The sequence below is a fragment of the Typha angustifolia genome, chromosome 12, assembly GCF_048772165.1.
Source record: "Typha angustifolia cultivar Huaian chromosome 12, ASM4877216v1, whole genome shotgun sequence".
Taxonomy (NCBI): domain Eukaryota; kingdom Viridiplantae; phylum Streptophyta; class Magnoliopsida; order Poales; family Typhaceae; genus Typha; species Typha angustifolia.
In genome coordinates, this window is record NC_133250.1 from 8,109,986 (window position 1) to 8,135,336 (window position 25,351).

Consider the following 25,351-nt stretch of genomic DNA (forward strand, 5'->3'; position numbering starts at 1 on the left):
AAACAACCATAAACTGCACCATAGCAGACAAATCGTCAGAAAACTATTGGCTGTGGCTCATAAGACCATCAGATAGGAGATAATTCTCAATTCAGTTAATCCGCTTTAACTCTTGATTATCTCAGTTATATTCTCCCATAGCCCAACATACAGCACACAAAATGGATCTCCAAAGAGTAAAGAGAACCAGCAGCAGTCTATAAACTTCTATCCAGTAATCCAATGTCTAGAAAAATAACTGGAGACAAAATAAATGTTCACCTTTACCCCTACCAACTCACTCTTGGGGTATTAAACTATCAATACATGCCCATACCTGCCACAACTTAAGTAAGCAATAGTACCCAACTTCTACCTGGGAATCCTGATCAAATATATCATGAAACTTGCAAAAGTAGGCTATTCTATCACATTCACCACCAACAAAAATATGTCGGATTTTCAAAATTTCCACGCCACAGAAATAATAGTAGACGGTTGTCCATTTAATTGAAGGCAGCAATAACTTTTTTTTTCCTTTTGTTTTAGTAGAAAGTACTACATTAGTAGGGTGATTAGCCTACTAAAGGGCTACAAGGGCTCAATTTCACCACAAATGTATCGAAAACATATCTCAATACTACAAGCAGCAAATATTAAGACTTGAACCGAAGAGAAATAACAGTAAGGTGATTAGCCTGGCGATTCCTTGACAGATTAATGCACATAGCCACCACGAGCTGATTGGCAAGTTGTTATTTAGCATCTGTCTCATCTTCACCATTAGAGCCATCATACACAGCGAGGAAAAAGGAGCTCTGGTTCTTCTGCAGAAACCTGAAAAAGAAAAGAGAATGCTTCAAAATATATGGTAGAAACCTCATTAACTCATAGTAGAAATGGGCATTCATATGGGTTTTCATGGGCATGCTTTAAACCAGTTGTCAGAATACCACAGTAGATAAATAGAATGAGACTTGAAATCTAAAATAGGTTTAAATTAATCACAGCAAATAAGTAAATTAATTTTCATGTTCATGATGATGATTGGAATCCTTTATTTCCATTGTTTTGCCAAAGTCTAATAGTTCAGGGCTTGTTCCACCTTGTTTAAATTTATTTTTTTCATATTTATGAGTTTGTTTAAAAGCCAGTTTTTCCTTTGTAGAGAAACATTAACAAATTTGCGCATCAATTGCATAGATACAGTAAGAGAAGAGCCAACAGGGAATATAATCTCTCTCATTTGTACGTTTCATTTTAACAGTAAATGATAAATTCCAGGTAAGTTGTCTCTTCAGTGCCGTACGAATATCTGATAAATGAAGGTTAATGAATCATTACACTATCAAAGGTTTTCAAATTAATGGGTAACTTGTGTTAACTGATAAAAATAACTAGGTACAGCCATTACATGTTTCAGTTCTTTTTTTTCTTTCTTTCTTTTTTTTGTCATTGGACTTATACAGGCAAAACGAAAACAAGTATCAAGTATGACACCAAAAGCCAAAAAGTGCCCTTAGTATCACTAAAGATAGATCATCACTATTTATAAAGAGAATTTGGCACTGGATGTGCAAAAAATCGAACAAACAGAAACAAAAGGAGACATCTTTGTTATTCATATTCTCTGTTGATGCAAATCACAAAGAGGTCTGTAAAATTTACTATTGCAACCTTTTATCCAATAATCTCAGATAGTTTATGTCATTTTTTTGGGTATCAAGAATTCAAGATGCTTTCATGACCTCATCTTCCTTTCACTCAATCCTCTAGTAGAGTAGAGGAGGCCATGGAAGGTTATCCTGCAGCTGGTTGTACTTTAGAATGCAATGATAAAGTATGGAAGGTAGTTCACACAAGGTTGGCTACTATATAATTACTGCATGACACAATACAACACAATCAACTAACTTAACCTTTACTGGTAAGGTAAAGTAATGTGATTATAATCATGTAACATATTTGCTCTTAACTACTTTCAGTCATGAATGGAGTAAAGACACAAGACTTGACCAAAAAACAGAATGGATTCTAAAGGAAAGCATACCTATATACAACTTTGTTATCTTGGACTAATTGCAATTGTGAATACTAAGAAAATCAAACCAATAAAGTTACAAAGGTACTGAGAAATTAAATAGAGAAGGGCCACTATACTTGAGAAAGTCTAACAACTTCTGCTGCAGTTTTGTAAGTGCCTCCTCTTCCATGTTGACATAAGCAAGTAATTCAGGCAACTTGACTGCAATTGGTAAAACACAATTAGAATCTAACGTACTATAAATCAAAGAACTACGACTAAAAACATTCTCAGAAGTAAACCGGCTATCATCTTCGTAAATATTGTTATTCCAAAAACTTGATTATGAAATAATAAATGTGTGCAGTCTTGTTATGGTAGGTTTATGGTGTACCATGACTTTCTATGGCAAGCCAAGATAGATTGGAGTTTAGACCTTTGATCACAAGATTAACCAGTCATGTTTAAACCTGAAAATTGCAGAACCTTTGCAGGTAGATTGCATGTTATGCATATATATGAGACTACAACTCAGCTTGAACTTGATCTGATACTGCTCAAGTATATATAGTAACTAAAACTGACGAGCAAAATATGTGAGTTATGCACATGAAAAACCATGCAATCTGACCTTACTAGCGACAAAAATATACAAAGGAGAATCAATGTAGTAGCATACAATATGCAAATAAAGTTGAGTTACCAGAAATGCATGAATAAGGCTACATGATACTAATATTTAGTATACAGTGGATGAAGCACATATTTTTGCCCAAGTATAAGCTTAAGATGAAAAGAAAAAAGCACCAGAGTGTGCATACCAAAAAGGCGCAGTAGATGTTCGGCACCATATATTGTTGAAGGTGCGGTATTACCCTGTACTGCTTCATGATACTGTTGCCTCTCCTTTTTATAAAGAAGCATTGCAGGCAATGCTTTGTCAAAGTAGCAACGTATCCCTTTCAGAATCTCCCCAACAGATTCAGCAATCCTTCAATCACAAAAATTGAATAGAAAACACAGTTATAAAGTTAATTAGAAAAGCATGGCATGGGAATTGCTACATCCAGTAAAGGTACAATTACTGAGTGAAAGAAATAGAAAGATAGACAGCATCCTGCAATTAAAATAATGGGAAACAAAGAATAGCAAGAAGCTAAATCTGTGGAACTTTGAACATCTTTGAATAAAATGGTTGCACGAAACTTGAGAACAACATAAAACATAAACAATGGAAGACAGTAAACTGACACCATGAACTGACAATAAATATAAATATATGAAAAAGAACATAAATAAAGAAAAATATATGAAAAAATAAACCCGATGAATGAACCACTTGAGTATGCATCAGCAGAAATTTGTGTTTATCTCATCTGATACTCACATGCCATCCTTCTTTGTCCGATATTCTAAGTAGCTTTTCAAGATATCATCAACATTTGGGGAACGGGGAAGTTTGACAAGCTGCTACAACATAAGAGGATTGTTGAGCAGTTAGGTTAAACATAATATTATCTTAAAATGAAGACAACAGTTACCAAAAATAAGAAAAATAAATCAAGTACAAAGATGAGTAAAGAGCCAAAAAGAACTGCAGAGCTGTTAAATGTTAAAATGTAGTTGAAAGATGAACGCAGAGAATGTTATAGAAAGAAAATGACTATTTATAAGGAAATAAGCTAATAATAAGGAGGTTTGGCAATAATGAAGAAATTGAAAAGTCATTTCTGCACTCCAGACGCCATAAGTTGACTTTCCACTACAAAATCACAATATAATATAATGAGAGTATGAGACATAGCTAGGTGATGTATTTCTTTTATTTTACAAAAGATGAAATAGAATGTTAAAGGACTTTAACTACCTTACCCATCTGAGCTACAAACTCCCAATCATCAAGTAACTGCTTCTTAAGGTTCAAAGGAAATTGTAACATGACAAGTTTCTCTGGTGATCTCCTGTCCCCCTGAAATTGGCCAAACAGTAGAAATGTCAAAGTCATGATCAAATAAGCAATTGAATTTAGTTCAAGGTATACAAAATACTATATGAAAAATTAAAAAAGTCCTGCACGATACTCCCTATTAAGCAACAAGGAGGAATTGAACCCAGAGCAGTGTTATAGAGCATTTATCCTTTGCAAATGGAGTCCTCTTTCAGTGGTTGAATCACCAAAAATATCGCAAATTCATAATATATCATTTATCTACGTTTATTTTCAGGATACTGGTGTTCCTTAATAAAGCAAACAAAACGATTTAAGATTCCTGTACACAAGGTGAGTGAGTAAACATTTACACTCAAAAAGGTACCCCATTATTCCTTTTCTACCTTTTCCCCCTAAAGAAGGCAAGTAGCTTATTAGAAGATTAGCTGGCAAGAACCTCTTAGTCTTAACATGGAGCTCATGTAACACAAGTCTGCAATTTAAATATCTACCAAAACCTTAAGTGATTAAAACTAAAGAGAGATGTTGCAGAGCTCATCCACCCAATCTAGATATCCACAATTTGTGAATGAAGTTCTAACCAGTTCAAACAATTACTACAAGCTGTTAGACTCCAAGTTGCATAAATTTATTATGTCAGATCACCTAAGATGGTAGCCTGCTATTCTGCTGATCAACAAGAATGTGGACAAGACGACGTTTTTTTTATGAGCAAACCATAAAATTGCTTTTTTTTAAAATCCTAATCAAGGAAACAAAGGAAAAAAGGATAAAAAAGAACTAAGTAACCAACAGGAATTGCTTCATAATTTCATTCAGAATCCAGCAACCAAAAAATGTTTGACCTAAAACTGAACATATATGTATTATACTATGTTGCAAAATTTATTTTCCTTCGAAATGAATAGCAAAAAGTTAGTTCTTTCTCAAAGATAAAAGACCCAGTGTTGACTATGCAACTACATAAACTGTCTGATCATGTAATTACGGAAGAGACATGAAAACAGCAAAAGCAACAGTAAATAGTCCTACATAACAGTGTAATACTGCATAGTACAATAGATTGCTCTAACAGATAGATTACAAAACACTAACTAGATATATTTAAGAAAGAAAATAGCACCTCAGTACCAGGATGATTCTTGCGCTTCTTGCCTTTAGCTACTGCATTTAAATGTCAAACAACACAACTAAAAGAGGTTATAAGGCAATAAAGTAGCAGACAGATCATAACAATTGCACAAGAAAAGGGGCCACATATGGAAAAGGAAATGAAGCTGCCTATGACAAGAAATATTTCACAACATTAGGACCAAATAATCAGAGATCTAAACTATTTGTCATTGACATGATTGTTACATTTGCAATCTCAGAAGGGTTAAATCATCTTATAGATTTCTAAAATCCATTCCTAATTAACCATATCTAAAATGATTATGACTTTTGATATAAAATGACTTGTAAACAATGGGCCAAGGAAAAGAAGTGATAAAAGGGACCTTTAGTTATACTTATGGATTAGCAGCATTCTACATCTTTGTTCATTAGTATATACTTTCATTAACGTGATGTTACCAAGTATTAACCTTTCCAAAAACTATAACAGGGAACCTCCTAATTTGGTCATGTAAACGTTCATGGATATCTCAATTAATTCTCTCATATTACAAACCTTGGACCTATTTAGTTTAACTCCTGCATTTTTCTCTTACAAGCCCAAAAAACATCCTGAGATAAACCTAACCTAACAGCTACTAACAAAATAGAATTAAAAGGAGAATATTCCATCTAATTCAAATAACAAAAGCTCAATATCTGAAATTATTCCCATTAAACCTCTTAGGTTTTGTGGGTGAACATTAATCAGAAACATTGCATTGTATTATTGTTATCCTATCCAGAGTAACCACCTTTGAAACTCAAAACTTGTTTTTCCACACTTATTTTCTATCTTTTGATTTATTTGATCCCTTCCTGGACATTGTCCTATATCATTGGTATAAGAGCCAGGTGTTCTACTCCTACACCACCATTTTGATTCTGTTTGGACCATAATTTGTTTCTTTTCCTAATCCAAGCCTTTGAACAGGCTATTTTTATTCAAGCCTCAAGATTCCTACTCAAACATGTCCTTGAGGAACATTGAGCCCCAGCCTTAATGGACCAAGCACCATTGTAAGTCATTTCAATCGGTCAGTCAGTAAGAGCAGAAGCATTGCAAAGGTGCACGACTTAGTAATGTCATCGTCAAAAGGCATGGAAGCCAAGGATTATTTTTTTCTCGTTCGTCCTTTATCCCCGAGAATAGGAAAGGCTTCAAGAGACTGAAGAAAAGCACCTATAAATACGAAAGGCCTCAACTGCTGCCATTCACCCCAGAACACCATCAAATGGTGTGGAAATACCCCTGGTTTTCCTCATAGAGTCATCGCAAATGTCAGCTTTGGTAGACCAAATTTCTTATTCTCAATTTCTTCAGCTCGTTCCTGCTCATTTCAAGGAAAAGGCTTTCGGAGATTAGATGTCGATTTGTAACAACTGGATGATGGCAATATTAGCAAAGATTGGCATTCTTTATTGCTTCCAGTGATACTCGAAGGAAGTGCTTTGTGGTCTCTCCCTTTCGTTGTTATCAGCCTAGCTTCTGGAGACCTAACTAAAATGTACCACAGATTATTTATGAATATGTTTATGTTTGAAAATCAAAATGGAAAAAAGATAATGTAATTTACACAGATGCTTCTAGCTTTTGATAACAGTTGCTTCAGTTGCCAATCCTGCCTATATGAACATAAAACTAATACCACTATATCAACCCTTGATCTTACACAAGTACAATATATCATTTACACAATTCTTGGTTTCAAGCAAATTTGACAGGCTATTGTATAAGTTCTTCAGCTACATCATGAAGCTATAGCAGCAAACCAGAATTTCCAGCACAATCAGTACCAAATAAGATCGTGTATTACCACAAGTTACTTTACCAAATGAACCAATTAGAAAGGAACTAAAATAGATAGTTATATAGTTTCAATGAAGGAGATGGAGCATAAACATGCTCTGCAATGAAGTAGAACAAGAGAAGTTGGCAGTGACTTGGCACCACTGTTTTAGGTAAAGGAATAACATGGATATAATCAAGAGAAAGAAGTGTCTTACAGAGGTTCCTCGGGTCCTCTTTATCCACTTTTGCATCTATCAGTACAAAGTAAAGCATATGTCACGCTGTATATTCTAGACTATGCAAAACTAAACTAAAATAACTCTACATAGAAGATGATAATACAGTCATCTATATATCAGAAAATAACTAAGAAATTGGCAATGCACATACCAAAAGGTGAAGCATACATATGAGTGGACACAGATAAATACACTGTCAATCAAACAATCAAACTTCCTAACAAGTATTCTCTATCATGGAAGACTAGAAAATGTGACAGATCCACAAAAGGAATCAATACAGCTCGCTTAATTGATTAAAATGCAAGTGCAACCAACCACACAAACATTTGCCTTGTTACCCGCTTAAAGGTAAAGCAGGTCATATGTATAATATGTGCAGTTTAACCTTGTATCAATTTCTGTAAATAACAAAGATGTTAAATGGTATGCCATGTAATTATATTTTCTGCTCTTACCCAATCAACACCTTCTTCAACCTATTTTGTACATTACGTGATGGAAATTGCCCAGCATAAACCACCAAGCTGAACTAATCTACTTTATTCAAACCACAGAAGAAATATCTGAGTTAGCAGATCCAGTCTGGAACCATTGTTGGACCTGATAATGTGTACATGCTGAAATCCCAACCATATATATTTCAGAATCTGGCCAGTACTAGATTCTAGATAAGTAGAATGGATACAAATAAATATGACATAGTCATATCTTAGCAGTATTTACTTCTCCTTGCGATAAATCAGTACAGATGTAGACAGTAAAGAGTATAAAATTTCTAAAATCAGTATAATATAGAATTATAGATCCAACTGAAAGTTGAATATATGTTATAACCATGCAATTTTGTACTTGCAATTGAAATTGAGAACATAACTGATACAACTACTATTAGCTGTTATGAGTTATGACATTATGTTCGATAGTTCAACAAAGGAAAATGCATAAACCATAAGTTTATAAAGATAAAGTAGAGCATATATACTTATAACAGAAAACTATAAAACTTACCTGATATACCTATTCCACTCAATTTACAAATTTTCACATCAAAATATTTCGGACTTTAGGGCTTGGTTGTTATATAATTACCATTATGGCAACATGTGACATGGTTCCCAAACAAAACAATAAAAACATTATATTACTCAGACTACAGTACCATAGTCCTTTTCTTCTAACTAGTAAAATGGATATGAATCTCAGGAGTTAGTACTAAAAAGTTAAATGACATACGCCTGGAGTTCCACGATAATCTGAAACAATTAGCAGGATCCCCTGAACTAATGTATTGTGTGGTCATCCTAGAAGGTAAAAATGCTGAAGTAATATATTCTTCAATTTCATTCCGCCAGCACATTAAGATATATTGCAAGTGCTAGACTTCAAATCTCTACATGCAACTCTTTAAGTTTAGTATTAGTGTAAGTGGCATCGTTTAGTACCTTTTAGGCCTTTACCCTCTTTTTATCTTTGCCTATTTTGCAACATAGCCCCAAGAATTGTTTGTCTCTTAAATTCTCAATAATCCAATTAATACCAAATTGTTCCATCATTTATAATGAAGAAAGCTTAACACTAGCCCAAGATTTTAACAAATGTCATATTTGTAGCAAGACATTATAAAATATTGCAAGCAAACTTAGTTATAACAAACATTCTTCCCCCCAACTCCCAGGAGAGATGATAGGGTATTAGGATCATCAAGTTTAAGTAACTGATCGACCTTATTATCTTTTCTATCAATAATCAATGTGCTGTTTGCGAGCAAACATGTTGTGTGATTGGTAATTCGCTGGTCAACTGAAATGCTGAAAAAAGGTTAAAAACAATGAAGTGAAAGTTTGAAACTACTAGTATTAATATTGCAAATTCAATAAGTTCACATGCAAAAGTAGGCATAGAAAATAGAATAAACAAGCCCAAGCATTGTAGAGGCAATTAGTTAAGTGCATGTGTGCGAGGGAGGTCTAACCAACATATACTTCAGATGGAATACACAAAGTTTGAAATGAATATCTTAGTGCAAATTTTCATCTGATTTGAACAGTAAGACATAGATGGATATCCTAACAAGTGAGGGCTTTCCATATTTCAAGGTGCAGAACAATTTAGTACACAACCCATGATCTTTCTAAACCCAATTTTTTCATAATTAGGCCTGAAATAATCTATTTAGCAGAATCCACTATCTATGCAAATCAAAAGGAACCAGTCTCAGTTTTATGTAAATGAAAGCGCAAACATGCTGATATATTAATTTGATCTCTTTCCGTTGTAACCACCAAGTTCTCTAAAGCCACATACAACAAACAGCAGCACAAAATGAAAAAGAAACAGACCATTAGAGCTTTTTGGCTTATTATGTGTTGATCGCCCTGTCTTTGCAGTTTTGTCTGCAGGCTGGTTCTTCTCAAGTTCCTGCTGCTTATGGACATTATCATCAGTAAATTTCAACAGACGATCACTCCCTACCCATTCGTCCCAACTGTAGACATTCAATTCAAAGAGAATTAAGTTTACAGAAATGAAAGATATGTTACCATGGAACTATGGAATATAGCAGGATGGATGGAAAATTCCTCTCTCAAAGGCAATATATTTTTAGTCAGGGTACAAGAGAGAACAAAAACAGGAAAATTAGGAAGGTATCACAGATCTTGTTAGATCACTGAGAAAATTGATCCTTACTTTCCTTTCCAAACTAATCCCTGATGCAAATTCAGCATTATATATAACACAGATACAAGTTTAAAAGACATCATAATTGCCTAATAGTTAGATTAACATAGCCTTCTTACATTATCTCAGTATATTCTATACAGTCTAAAAACAAACGCAATAGATATTCAAGGTAGACATATACATAAATTTCTCCCAGACTTCATAAAAAGGCAGGCTTAGCCAGGTTGAAACTAAGCTAAATCAAGTACAGGATAAATAGTCTGTGACCCAGATTCTGTCAAACTCAACTTCAGGCTTTGAAAACCAAACAAGATGAGAGTACAAGTACACAAATCAAGCCACACCAGATAGACTAATTGAACTAGACAGAGTAAGATAGTAGATGAGAAGGGAGAACAAATGATAGCAGCCGAATGGCTGCCCAGAAAGGGCAGAGAAGAGAGATAGTAATAAGAATGTGAAGAAATTACATGGAGAGTGGGAAAACAAAGAATGTAGCATTGATTGGGAATAAAAGATCATTAGGGACTTTGAACAGTAAAATGTGAACAGATAGATACAGAGGAGAGTGGAGGAAGTGAGAAATAAAAGTACTGAAACAAACACTCAATGAAACCAGCTAACTGTGCCAACTAGGAAAGCAACATAATAGAAAATGTTCAGAAGTCAGTGCAAGTTCTACGTACCAACTATACGTTCAAAATTATTTCAGCAGTCTTGATTTCACACTAATCATGCTTCATCTTAATGCTACCAGCTTGACAGTAATAGAGCCCAACATATAACTACATACGTCACCACATAAACCATGTGCTCTGGATCAACTCCATGAGGCCCATTTTCCTCCATCAGCCTAGGGGACTTCTCACAACTTCTAAGCCACTAAAACCTTTAAATCGGAAGTAAGCATTTCATTATGTTGGAATTAATTAACAAAAGGCAGAAGTGCAAACATGTAGAGGATCCAAAGGCATGTGTATTTTGGGTATGAACCTAGACAAAGGAAAATGTCAGCTGCTGAAGGTCCCAGAGTGAACAATTACATTTTTTAAGTAACCTAATGCCAACTATTGTGGACAAATACAGAACTTTGAATCTTTTAATAGAAACAGGGAATCTTTTAGCTATCCCCACAAACCATGTGAATAGTGTAAAAACTTAGTCTAAACCATTTGCACAGAACATACAGATGAGTTAAATAATAAGTCCAGATTCTCAATTGCATGAAGAATGTAAAAATATCATGCTAAGCTAAGCAGATTGTGCATATGGAATTTCAGTGTAAAGTCAAATCATCTATAGAAGTGGAATAGAAACAGTAACTGCATACCAATATGGATGAATCAAGAGGGCAAACATACTTAAAACACTCCGAATCTGAAATGTACTTACTTCTTATTCCAACCCTGCAAGAAATGGATCGTTATAGATATGTATGAAATCCACATAATTTTACTAACAAATCAAAAGAACGAATAATTGCTTCTACAAATTCTTTAAGTAATACAATATGGTCAAAGGAGCGATCGAAATGTTTAACAGTTGGTAACTTACAAGATAATGGACAAAGTATTTCCATTCATCCTTCCGAAGATCTACCTTTTGCACCTGTACAAGGCAAGACAGAATAAGCAAATAAGCACACATCTTTTAAATGAATAAGCACCACATTTGGTACTTAAGAAGAAAATTCTGATCTGGCACTACAAGGACGGTTTTGTGTATTGCAATTTCTTTTTCATCTTTTATTGCTGGCACAGGAAGATGACAGTTTTAGAAACCTCAAAACTAAAGCGCCAGCAACACATAATTGTGAACCTTCAATAGTTAACATGGAAGAAGGAAAAATTGGCAATAAGAAAAACTTCACCCAACTCTAAATGATACAATCTAATGTTATACATAAACTGAAGGCTTTCATCCTGATAGAACCAAAAGTACTATTGCAGCAGCTAACGTTCTGTTTCCAAGGAAAAGCTAGCCTGTCAACACAGAGGTCAATATGCCCTGGCGCGCAGAGGAGTTCGAGAACGGGAAGCAGGAAAAAGAGGAGGAAGTAAGAGAAGAATGGAAACCCTAGAACCTTGGCCTCGTAGATGCGGGGGCCATGGTAGGCGAGGACCTTCTCGCCCTCGGAGAAGACGGCGGATCCGGAGGCGGAGGCTCCGGCGTTGGCGCCGCCGCCCTCCAATGAGCTCTCCTCCTTGACTCCTACGCCGGTGTTCGAGCTCCCCATCTCTTCCCTTCGCTGCCTCTCAGTGGAGAATGCGGAAGGCACTATTTAGGACTCACTGATACGGAGAAAGAAATGGCGGAATCGTCTTCCAGTGCTCGACTCACTCGGAGCAACTCCAACCGGGCTCCAAATTCCAAATTTGGAGCCCGGTTGAGCTCCAATCGGGGCTCTAGCTAGGAATACTGGTTGGAGCCCCACCATGGAAATGGAGCCGGGCTCCTCATATCAACTTTTTGAAAATGTCAAAATTACCCAATAATTATTATATTTAATAATTTTAATTTTATTTGTATCCTCTATAAAATAATTTAGTTAGTTAAACTGAGTATATAATTAGTTTTACTAATCAGTTTTTAACAAAAATAATACCGTCTCATCGAGACCTTTAAAATGAGTATAATATTAAATTATTTTTTAGTTAATTTAAATTTAAAATTTTTTATTATTTATAAAAATGAGTCTAATATTAAATTATTTTTGAGTTAATTTAATTTTTTTTATTATTTATAAAAATGAGTCTAATATTAAATTATTTTTGAATTAATTTAAATTTAAATTTTATTATTATTTATAAAAATGAGTCTAATAAATTATGTATCCTAAAATATAATTACTCAAAATTATCCCCAATATAAATATTAAAAATTAAAATACATTAGATATTAAATACATCAAACATAAAATACATTAAAAATGAAATACATCAAATAAAAATTACATAAAAATTTATATTCCTTCGTTCTCGTGCCTCTGCTATAAATGTTCAATTAGTACATTTCGAAGCTCAAAATGAATCTCTTTATCTTGGATCTTCCTATGTCGAGCAAGGAATCGTTGAAATCGTTCATCATCATTGGCTTCAAGCTTTTCAATGACGGGAAGTTGAGTAATGACATGTAATGTAATTTTGATATTTTTAGTTAATGACATGTAATGTTTATTTCGATGTTTATTTCGTGTAATGTAATTTCGATGTGTTTAATTAAAAAATTAGTAATTTAAAATTACTTCTAAAACTATTGAATATTAGTCTTATTTTAAAAATCTCGATGAGAGTTTTCTAACCATATATTTTTTATTAAAAAATAATAACGATAGGATTATCTATTAGGTAATTTAAAATAACTAATATAATAATATATATTATATTATTATTTTAATATATATGGAGCTCGGTGCGTTGGAGTGCACCGGGCTCTTGCTCCATTTTTGGCTCCATATTTGGAGCCTTTAAGCATTGGAGATGCTATAAAAAAGTTGATATTAGACTCATTTTAAAGATCTCGATGAGAGCATTCTAATGGTACTATTTTTGTTAAAAATTGATTAGCAAAATTAATTATATATTCAGTTTAATTAATTAGATTATTTAATAAAGGATACGGACGGAATTTAAAATTTTAAATGAAACTTTTGTAGGGTAAAATTGGTATTTCTAAAAGTTGAATAGTATTGGAGCGGGCTCCAAATTTTTACACGGGACTCCAAATTTGGAGCTCCACTGTTTGAAGTTTTAAAGCCGTTTGGAGATGCTCTCAGAAACAACCCAGCTCTATCATTATTATAATTTTAACCCGGCTATTTCTATTTCTTTAGAATAATTACACTAAGATCCCTGAACTAATGCCTATTTTTACATATACCCCTTAATCTTTTCTTTGTACATATTTTATCTCCTAAACTATAAAAAACCTCAAGCATGTTAACTAATATTAAATAATTATTTTACTCTTAATTTTTCTCTCATTCTTTCCTCTAAAATAGGAATAAAATATTTAATATAGAATCTCAGTATTAGTTTATAACTAATAATAAGCTAATAATAAGTTTTTTATAATTAAGGAGGCTTACATGTGCTGTAATGTACGTCATGATAAAAAATGAGGTATACCCCTGAGCATCTCCAACCGGGCTACAAAACTCTAAATTTGGAGCCATGAATAGTGGGACTCCAAATTTGGAGCCCCACCATGAAAATGGAGCCGATTTTAATTCTATTTGTCATATCAACTTTTTAAAAATGCCAAAATTACCCAATAAATGTTATATTTAATAATTTTAATTTTATTTGTATTCTTTGTTAAATAATTTAGTTAATTAAACTGAGTATATAATTAGTTTTACTGATCGGTTTTTAACAAAAATAATACCATTGGAAAGGTCTCATCGAGACCTTTAAAATGAGTCTAATATTAAATTACTTTTGAGTTAATTTTAATTTTATTTTTTTATTTATAAAAATGAGTCTAATATTAAATTATTTTTAAGTTAATTTAAATTTAAATTTTTTTATTATTTATAAAAATGAGTCTAATAAATTATGTATCCTAAAATATAATTACTCAAAATTATCCCCAATTTTTACCGGTGGCTATGGAACCGGAACCGGTGGCTACGAAAATGACTTACCAGAATATTAAACATCTATTGCTTGCTTTTATTATGTTTGGTTAATTTCTACTTATTTTAGGTAATGTAATTTTGATATTTTTAGTTAATGACATGTAATGTTTATTTCGATGTTTATTTCGTGTAATGTAATTTCGATGCGTTTAATTAAAAAATTAATAATTTAAAATTACTTCTAAAACTATTGAATATTAATCTTATTTTAAAGATCTCGATGAGAGTTTTCTAACCATATATTTTTTAATAAAAAATAATAACGCTAAGATGATCATCTATTAAGCAATTTAAAACTATGTATATTGTCTAATATAATAATATATATTGTCTAATAACTATATATTAAAACTTAGATTTTTTAACAACAAATATATCCTTAGTCCTTCTACTGTTAAATAAAAAAAATATATTAACTGAGGTTAACTTTCATAGGTATTTATAATTAGGATTACATAAAAATTATCAACTTTGGGGAGGTAAATATATAAATAAGGGATTTTAGAACCGTATACACGAAAAAAAAAAGGATAAAAAGAAGAGGAAAAAAAACACCAACCCCTTAACAATATACTAGCTTAATGTGTATTACACTATCATCCTTACCATATAGAAAATTATACACATATTACATATAACAAATATAACAGCTCATACTATATGAAGATAATGAGACTCATGTATCCATTGCATTGCTCTTTGTTTCAAAATGGTTTAATAGTGTTCATAATTTGCAAATATTGAAAATATAAGGTGTAATCACAGATATGTGAAAGGTAGGTTGGTAGAAAAATAAGTCTCTCTCATTCTTCTCAACAGAAAAGAAAAAAATTCACTTCATCCCTTATTTAGGGACAGTATAAAGGTATATTAGAGCATACTTGGGCTTGAACAAATTACACACTACATTCAATCAATATCTATGATTGCTCTCACCTCTGCGGCTCTGTGCAAGTGGTGACTGGTGAGTAAGAAGCCAGACAGGAAGACAGTGAAGCTGAAAACTTTACAGTGCCGTTAGGTTGACGACTTCAAAATATTCCAACTCGTTTGCATATGCCATGGTAGGGGAGCAACAAAAGTAAGCTTCTCAAGATTTGAGAAATCTTGGTCTTTAGTTGAGGACTGGAATTGCTGCAGAGCACCCGAGATATTAGGCAGAACCATCTGTTTGCAGTGTAGATGTAAGCGAGGCTGCATATCTGAGATGCTGCCGCTGTCCAATTCAAGTCCGAATGGAAGCTTCTTTTTATGAAACTCTTCACGAGCGATCAATGGTGGTGCAGGCAGAGGCTTCCATTTCTTGTGTGCATGCCAGCCATACTTGTAGTCACCGACAATTGGCATTCGCAGAATTTCTGCACAGTGGACTCGGAGCTTGAGTCAAAGAAAAAGAAGAATTTTCAGTTATTGCACATAACCAGGCTACTGTAATATGGGCAGAATTTAATCCACTGTCCCTGTTGTAAATATACAAACCTGATGCTTTCTTCCAGTTAGTGGGCAGAGTTCTAGCCAAGTGAAACCTGTAAAACAAAAAAATCAACTATAAGCAATACACAAGAAAGTAACATGGAAGCATTCCGACAGATTATTCCTATAAATCAAGAGCTTGGATATTTTTATGTTATTACCTCACATTTACAGGAGCTGCATTATACTACAATTAGGTTGTGTTTATGTGTTAGATATCTATTGCTCTAAAAACGCAAAATGGACAACTTGATATTGAATATGAAAGCATGCCCCTCTAAAACAGATGAAAAAGACTCATGAATTGTCACAATGCCAATGTCAAATTAAATTTCTGCAAAATTACATCGCTAAACTAGCAAATCTAACCTGACAAATTAAGAATCTAATGAAACCTCAAATTATTATATCTACAAGTTATAAGATAAAAGTACATTTCATATACAAGTTAGAAGAGAAAAGTACACCTCATATACAAGTCATAAGAGAAAATCCCACATTACTGCTCTTAAGTTCTCAGGGTGGAAAGGTAATAACACAACTCAGGGCTCTCATTGCTGATAGAACCAGATATAATCACACAATCCAAAGGAACTAGTAACCTCGTATACAGTCAAGTACTAAGGACATTTCAGTGTCAAACATTGTAGTTAGAGTGACTGCACAGGATGGTACTCGAGTCTTTATCTCTAAGTTGATCTAGTTAAGGTGACCTAGCACACCTGAACATTTTCTTCAATTGTCAAAATCTAGAGCCTAATAGTGGCATTCTGTTAGAGAAGTAGTACACGCCTGTCTTTTGCAACTTGCCATAGCCATTAGAAATTATTTTCCAAGGTCGTCATACATGATTCAACATAAGCTTTCATGATTTCATCAGCATAGGTTTCAAAAAGTATTATTATTCAAAAGAGGCACAAATATGAGGTTATCAAATTTGGCATTCCAAAGTAACCAAAAAGTAATTTTTAAAAGTTTCCTATCGTAATGCATCAGTGTAAATAATAATTCATTAAAAAATTACCGAGAATCATTATCCATAAAAGAATGATATGTGTACTTCCCTGAAATGAAACTCATATCATGCAATTTTCATGCATAATGATATAAAATGAATTAATACTGGAGTAAGAAAACCACCACATACTGCTGCCCTTTGAGGTTCAAACCTATTTGACCCTATTTTCTCCTGTTACTTCAGAGAGAATTATACAGCAAGTAGAAGAGGATGCAAAATACTTACACCTTGAACTTTAAATGTTCAAACAGAACGTAACCATATAATGGCTCACTGATATATTCTCACCTTATCTGTTTGGCAACCTTTTAATCATAATATTAATAAAAAAATCAAACTGTGTTTCACACTGACCATGAGCGAAAGATTCGATCACTTTATATTCTGTCAAAGCATGCTGTGCTGATGTAGATTTCATATTATCTGCAATAATTATTCGCTCAGATTTTCCATCTTCCAATACAATCTGTGACATTGCAAGGCATAGAATCCTATTAGATAATAATCATTACCTGAAATAGCAAGTCATGATCCTTATATGTCAAAACTGATATACATCAATAAAATCGTAAACTAAAATCATATTATTGGTGCCCAATGGTTCTTGAAGTGTGCGTATGTTGAAGGTATCACCTTGTCATGCTGCAAATTTTGACCCATGCATTAATTGCCAATAGTGGCGGTGATTCTACAATTAACTGTCCTTTTAAACCATTTTAAGCAAAATTAAGATGTCTTGGTTTTAGACCCTACTTTTGGTAAACCAAAAACAGGAAGTTTCAGTTTCCCTTTCTATCGGACGATCTAAGTAAATGTTAAATCTGCTATACTTAAATAGTCAAATATCTATAGTCTAACCAAATGAACAGTAAATGGTTGTTGGTTAATCCAACTCAACATTGATCTCAACATTGCAATGTAAACAATGTAAACCGAATGGAAGAACTAGAGATTTTATGTGGAGCAATCTTGGATTTGAATCAAATCTAAGTCACAGTGGATGTTTTTCTATCTATATATGCATAGTGGACCTACAAGGGAAGAAAAATACAAATATATAATGAAGCCTTATCAACCTTTGCAAGTGGAGCTGATATTAGACCCTTGAGATGCTTTGGTATTCCAAAGACAAGTGCCAAATACTTCCTTTGCAATACTCTAGGCGCACCGATAATGCCCTTGAGAGGAAAACAAGAAATCAGGTAAGCATAAAAGTTTACAAATTCATTGTTCTTTATGTAATTAAGTTATTTTCCTGATAACATATGCGATATTTCACTTACATCAGATAAAACTCCGGATGTTTTTTCACGGAAGATGGAATGCAGAATGGAAGCACTTATTTGATTTCTGCCCAGCACTAGGACACCACTACTATCTCTATCAAGCCTGTGTACCTGACATAAAAGATGCATTGTTAATACTCCATACAACGTAAAGTTAATGCAGACACTTTGTTGGAGGACTATAGAGCTAATCCACATCTAATTAAAAGGATACTTCAAAAAAATTAATAATTAAGTTTTAACACATGGAGAGTAGTATAATAAAGAGGAATAGTTGTTTGTAATTCGTAGTCATATATTTTCCTCAAGTTAAATCAAATTTGAAGGAACTATTGCATCATAAAGAAAGAACAACAACGATTCCAAAAAACTAACAAGCAATGGTCATTGATGGAAAAATTGGTACAAGCAAATTTCAAATTAAAAATGAAGAGATAAAAATCAAATTACAATGAACTTAGTCCAAAACTCACCAAGCGAGGTGGCTCTGACTGATCATATCTCAAGGACGTCGCAGCTATTTCATCCATACTGTATTTTATGCCAACACCACCCTTGTTGGAAAACAATTGTTCAAATATTAACTTATAATTGAAGAAAGATAAAAAGCAAAGCCCAAACATGCAGAACTACCTACTTGTACTGGCATGCCAGGGGGCTTATTGACAACAATGATGGCTGTATCCTGGAAAGATTGAGCAGTTCAGTGTCAAAAGAACAATGTTGTCATCCAGATCTTTTGTCACACAAGGTGATCAGTACAGAAAACGAATGAATAACAATAAAAGATTGAACATCCAATACCCTGTACAATTCAATGTTGTGTATGAAGTTAGTTTCTTCCTCATTGATACATTTGTCAGATTTTTCAACATTCGACTTTTGAACAGTAACAGGTAAAAGGATCACATCTCCAGGCATCACCGCTTCTTGCGCCGAGACCTTCCAATAGTTAATATCATAATGTTTAATAAACATAGAGATATAGTAGCAGAAAATTTCTGGGTTTGACTCAAATTAAGGATACCCTTTTAGAGTGCAACTGCTCAGAATGACTAGAAGTGCAAGATACTGTGGTAGTTGTCAGATTCTTCCGAACCTGCCATTACAAAATGACTTTAGTAAAGAATGCCATACCATTATCATCACATATACCATAATTGCCTCCAAGATGCTTTTACTTTTACATGAAGATTGAGGAATGAACAAAGAAAGATTTCCTCTTGAATCTTGATGGTCCCTATACTTCAGAATATCTAAAGTTACCGAGTTGGTCTCTATCCAATAATCCCTTCTAAACTAATCCACACACAGGCATTTCAACAAACGGTATCCTGACCTGCCTCAACCGGAAAAGTTTCTGCACCAGAGACATGGGCAGATTGGGGCAGCATCGCCGGATCCACTTGAGAGCAGTGATCGGTACGCTCTTTTCTACATGGGTTTTGCCGGAAATCTTCCTTCCGAGGGAGGAGGCGTCGATGGGAGGAGTAAATGGTGGCAGCTCGAGCCATTTCCCCTTCTCCTTCGCGCCTCGCGCTCCGTTGTTTACGTGAGAAGCGGAGGCGATGGTAGAGTAGGAGGATTGGTCGAGAATAATAGGAAGAGATCTTAAGCGCCGAGACGAGAGGATGCGCCGCAATAGAAAGCGAAGCCCGGACATTTCTGAACTAATTTTGGTGAGATTACAAACGAATCTTATAGATAGATGCCTGTCTGTTATTTATAAGGTAATTTTGTATTTGACACCCTGGTTTGGATTTATTACATTTCACACCTTGATTTTTTTTCTTTTTTTTGTGAGAATGAATTAGAAATGCAATCAATCCACCAAATCTGAAATACTCAATAAAGATGCATCTCATACTTCAAAATTTTATGACAAATTTACATGACCTCAAATTCATACATTTATTACTTTCTGTATAACTAATATTTAAAGCTTCGAGACACGTAGTGAAGTATAAATATAATCCCCCAAGAAAAGCTTGAATTCTCTCATCAGATTATCACAAGAAATTGACGTCAATCCCATGCCTCCATCCTGCATCAACCAAACATGTAGACGCCATCCTGCATCAACCAAACATGCAGAGAGATATTAGTTACTGCCTTAGGGTGGGATTGGGAATGCAACAAATCCATATTTTCTATATTCTTAGAGGAGCAATAGGAAATAGATATGGAAAGCAATTTAAAACGAGAGATTAGGAAATTACAACTTCGTGGGATGTGACATGGAGATTCATTTCTCTGCTATCCTCTGCATCCCTCTCTACCAGTTCTTCACAAAACATTTCATAAGATTTCTCCATCATCCACACTATAACTTTCTCCAGCATCCTCACTATAACTTTCTCCATCGCTTTTGAGACCACGCTCGGCCAATCGATGTGGTTACAGAAGTTGGTTGGCGTGAACGAAGCAGAAAGAGCAGCTGAAGAGGAGGAAGTTAGTTGCAGAACAGAGGAGTGGAAGAGAACATAGGAAATTAGTACGTACAGCTTCGTCGCTTACCTGAGACAACAAAGATGAAGAGGAGGAAAAGAATTTGGTACGCGGCCATCTCGGAGATTGCTTACGGCCACGGGGTGGGAATGCTCTCTGAAGATTCAAAGGGAAATTGAGATTGACGAGTACAGGGGAGAACAGAGTTTTTATAGGTTTATCGACGGGTACGGATACTTCTAGCCAAATGATGAATGATTTAAGAACTAAATAAAATTAAGGAAATTTTCTTTCAAAATCCTCATAAGCACAGTTACTTGTCACTGTCACTGATATGGTAGTTTTATTTTATTTATCTCTTAACTATTTATATTTTTATAAAAAATAAAAATAATAATAAATTAATAAAAGTAGAAAAAAAATAATAGTAATAAAAAAATACTTAAATTCCAATGACGTATCTAAAATATGTTATATACCCTTTAATTTATCAAAGGATAATTTTTTTTTCAATAACTTATAGATTAGTATGGATCCTTTGATCATTTTTCTATGATGACCAAGTATTCTTTATTTCTAGAGATTTACACCTTAAATTTAACTATTTTATAATTTACACAAGCTTTAGTAATTTTATAATTCAACCCTCGATCTTCTATAATTTTCGTTTAACACTCTAAATTAATTTATTTAATATTAAAAATATATATTTAATTATAATATATAAAATAATTAAAATACTTAAATTACTTTTGGCTTATTTATTCTCTTTTTCTCTTTCTAAAGAAGAAGAAAATGAAACGGAGAGAGGTAGGAGGGAGGGACGAAAAGATAAGTAAAGATGATGGTAATGGCAGTAACGATGACGATGGGGAAAGATGTAGGTGAAGAAGATGATTGAGATATATAGAAAATAAAAGAGAATTATAAGAATATTTTAGTAACTTATTTAATATTAGTTAGTCAAAATAACATCAGCGCGTTTAATAAGAATTATAAAAAAAAGGGGGGAGATATAAAATTCTAAAAAGATAATTCACGAATTATAAAATAGGATGGGGTGTGATTTATAAAAAATTGCCCGACCTGTTACGTCACACTTTCCATTACTTAGATTTCCATTCCCACTCTCAAAGACGTGCCATTCCCACTCTCAAAGACAATGTACTAATTATAAAATAGGTTATGGTGTGACCTCCAGTGTTACTTTCTGACACTTTGATTACGTCACACTTTCAGGGTACGCAACCGGCAGTTACAGGAAGGGTGACGAGTTTAGATTTCATGTATATATATCATATGCAATATCATATTTCCCATCTTCCAATACAATCTGCGACAATGCAAGGTATAAAATCCCATTAGATAGTAATCATTATCTGGAATGGCAAGTTTTGAACTTATGATCCTTCTATGCAATCAATACTGATACACGTCAATAAGATCGTAAGATAAAATCACATTATTGGTGCCTATTGGTTCTTGAAGTGTGCGTATGTTTGAAGGTGTCATCCTCTCATGCTACAAAATTTCACTTGAGACAACAAAGAGGAAGAGGAGGAAAAGAATTTGGTATGCGGCCATCTCGGAGATTGGTTCAAAGGGAAATTGAGATCGAGGAGTACATGGAAGAACAGAGTTTATAGGTTACGACTACGGGTACGTACATTCCTAAAACTTTTTAATGATGAAAATTTATGATTTTTCTTGTTACCAAAATAGCCCATTCTAATTTATTTTTATTAAAAAATTTATTTAAATTTATTATTAAATATGATCTAATTTATCGTAGCCATAATAAGAATATTAAACTAATTAATATTTTATCTCTAAATAAATTTTTTAATTAGTTTAGTATTTTTATGTAAATATTGAACTAATAATCATTTTATATATATAATTTTTTTAATTTAACAACTGATAATAGACCCGTGCATCTCGCCACGATACACCGTAATTTGATGTGGCGGTAGCCATATCAAAATATTAATTAAAATTTTTATTAGAACTACAGTGAATGAGACCCAATTTAAAATTATTAATCTGTTCAGAAGTTTTGTAATATGTACTGAGATTAGATCTCAATCTCCCACCATCTCAATCTATTCCTGTTAATAAAATAATAATAATAAGAGTCATATTTTGTCCACAAACTCAATCTTCGTTTTTGCGCCTATCATTGTCACGCCTGTCACTCACGCAGAGAGTTTCTCAAGAAAAAAGTGAGGAGAACGGCAATATATTTAAAAAAACCAATTCGTACCCTTCTCTACCCAATTTCGCCTGCTGACGTACGGCCGGTGCCTACGTGGGTGTCGAATGCCGGGTGCCGAGTAGATTGAAAACGGATCAGATATATATGGGATAGTGCTCAACCTTTATCCACCTAATACAAATTCAGATACGAATATTAGATGGATAGTAAATTTAAAATTATATTCTAATTAAAAGGATATAGATAATTTTTTAATAGAGAATAAAATTAAATTTAAAAAAATTATAATATTTTATTTATATATAATTAACATAAAAATATTAAGAGTTTTACAACAAATAAATTTTTTGTATGTCAAATATGTAAAATTAGATAAATTAATCTCTATAAATAATATATAACGTATTATTGGTAACAATATTAATATTTACTATTTAAATAAGCAAACTAAAAATGGTAAATCATTCAAAAAAAAAAATGCGGGTAAACGGATATCCGATATACGCATCAGAATTCGAATCGAATCCGAAAAATATATCTGACCCGTATCCGAATTGTTTTCAAAAACTCTATCCATATCCGAATTCGTATCCGAATCTGATTCGAATCGGGTCGGATCGGAGTTAATCCAACCCATTTTTACCCCTACGCCTATCACTATCACTCATACGCAGAGTAGTATATCACCGACAGTATCTCCTCCCATTCTTTCGTCAATAAAAAGTATACTGAGAGCGCAAGAATATATATATATATATATATATATATATATTAAAGAAAACAATTCACACCCTCTATCGCAATCTCGCATACCATAGTGATGTAGAGACTCCGCCCAAGAGCGAAAGATTCAATCACTTTATACCCTATCAAAGGCATGCTGAGTAGTGATCATCGGTCGAGCCTGATCGGGCTTTTTAGACTAATCGAGCCTAAATATTTGTTCACAATCTGACCCATCAATATTTTGGGCATGTCGGATCAAAATATTCTAGCATGTTATCACCCATTAGCTTATAAGATATTAGATTTAGAGTTAGATATAATATGTCTAACATAATGAGTTAAATATAAAAATATTACATTGACATATAGTTTACTAAATATTCAATATGGGTCGGACCATAAATGAGAATAGTGGGTGTAGCTTTCGGGCCAGGCCATATGGGCAAAGACTTAGCCCATGCCATCCGCTGCCATCTTGGGCTTAGCTTAGGCCAGGTTGGGCTTAACTCGATTGAAACTAGACGAGTTAGGGTCGGGTTTGAACGGGTGAGTCTAATGATTATCTCCAGGAGTGTTGATGTAAATTTCATATATATATATATCATATGCAACAATTATTCGCTCATATGCTCCATCTTCCAATACATTCTGCGACAATGCAAGGGTATAAAATCCCATTAGATAGTGATCATTATCTGAAATGGCAGGTTATGAACTTATGATGCTTCTATCAGATCTACAGATACACGTCAATAAAATCGTAAAATAAAATCACATTATTGGTGCCTAGAGGTTCTTGAAGTGTGCGTATGTTTGAAGGTGTCATCCTCTCGTGTTCCAAAATTTCACTTGCTAATAATGGCTCTGATTCTACAATTAACCACCCTTTAAAACCATTTTAAACAAAACTAAGAGATGTGCACTCTTTGTTAATACTCCATAGAACATAAATTTATGCAGACACTTCATTGAGGACCACAGAGCTAATCTACTTCTAATTAGAAGGACACTCCAAATGAATTATAATTAAGCTTTAACACAGAGAGGCATAATTGTTCCTAATTCGTAGTCATAGATTTTCCTCAAGTTAAACTCAAATTTAAATGAACTACTGCATCATAAAGAAAGAGCAACGTGTCCATCATAAACCACACCCAAATGGTCATTAATAAAAACAATGGTAGAAGCAAATTTTAAAAAAAAAATTTGAAGAGATAAGAAATCAAATTACAATGAACTTGTCCAAAACTCACCAAGCGAGGTGGCTTGTCTAAATGATACAATCTAATGTTATACATAAACTGAAGGATTTCATCCTGATAGAACCAAAAGTACTATTGCAGCAGCTAACGTTCTGTTTCCAAGGAAAAGCTAGCCTGTCAACATAGAGGTCAATATGCCCTAGCGCGCAGAGGAGTTCGAGAACGGGAAGAAGGAAAAAGAGGAGGAAGTAAGAGAAGAATGGAAACCCTAGAACCTTGGCCTCGTAGATGCGGGGGCCATGGTAGGCGAGGACCTTCTCGCCCTCGGAGAAGACGGCGGAACCGGAGGCGGAGGCTCCGGCGTTGGCGCCGCCGCCCTCCAATGAGCTCTCCTCCTTGACTCCTTCACCGGTGTTCGAGCTCCCCATCTCTTCCCTTCGCTGCCTCTCAGTGTAGAATGCGGAAGGCACTATTTAGGACTCACTGATACGGAGAAAGAAATGGCGGAATCGTCTTCCAG

General features: G+C 33.9%; 2 protein-coding genes across 10 annotated transcripts; both read right to left on the reverse strand.

Moving 5' to 3' along the window:
* Positions 1 to 464: 464 nt before the first annotated feature.
* Positions 465 to 25,351, reverse strand: LOC140771770 (protein MRG1). Of its 8 annotated transcripts, none has more exons than XM_073113443.1 (11): positions 25,107 to 25,351; positions 11,379 to 11,432; positions 11,217 to 11,230; positions 9,482 to 9,627; positions 7,116 to 7,151; positions 5,077 to 5,117; positions 3,870 to 3,971; positions 3,390 to 3,472; positions 2,824 to 2,993; positions 2,140 to 2,224; positions 465 to 816 (listed from the first exon to the last, which is right to left on the reverse strand). In XM_073113443.1, the coding sequence occupies exons 1-11, from the start codon at positions 25,257 to 25,259 to the stop codon at positions 735 to 737; spliced, it is 966 nt and encodes a 321-aa protein (XP_072969544.1). In that variant the 5' UTR covers positions 25,260 to 25,351; the 3' UTR covers positions 465 to 734. The 8 variants fall into 8 exon arrangements, with proteins under 8 accessions (XP_072969544.1, XP_072969550.1, XP_072969547.1 ...); XM_073113449.1 differs by having other exon boundaries at positions 11,186 to 11,230; positions 25,107 to 25,194; XM_073113446.1 differs by lacking the exon at positions 25,107 to 25,351 and adding an exon at positions 11,908 to 12,232 and having other exon boundaries at positions 3,390 to 3,469; positions 5,077 to 5,114.
* On the reverse strand, positions 15,167 to 19,916 carry LOC140772210 (RNA pseudouridine synthase 4, mitochondrial-like). 2 transcript variants are annotated; one of them, XM_073114155.1, is made up of 10 exons: positions 19,580 to 19,916; positions 19,268 to 19,339; positions 19,045 to 19,182; positions 18,878 to 18,925; positions 18,714 to 18,794; positions 18,238 to 18,351; positions 18,031 to 18,132; positions 17,309 to 17,420; positions 15,943 to 15,989; positions 15,167 to 15,840 (listed from the first exon to the last, which is right to left on the reverse strand). In XM_073114155.1, exons 1-10 carry the CDS (start codon positions 19,901 to 19,903, stop codon positions 15,481 to 15,483), a joined length of 1,398 nt encoding a protein of 465 aa, XP_072970256.1. In that variant the 5' UTR covers positions 19,904 to 19,916; the 3' UTR covers positions 15,167 to 15,480. The 2 variants fall into 2 exon arrangements, with proteins under 2 accessions (XP_072970256.1, XP_072970257.1); XM_073114156.1 differs by having other exon boundaries at positions 15,590 to 15,821.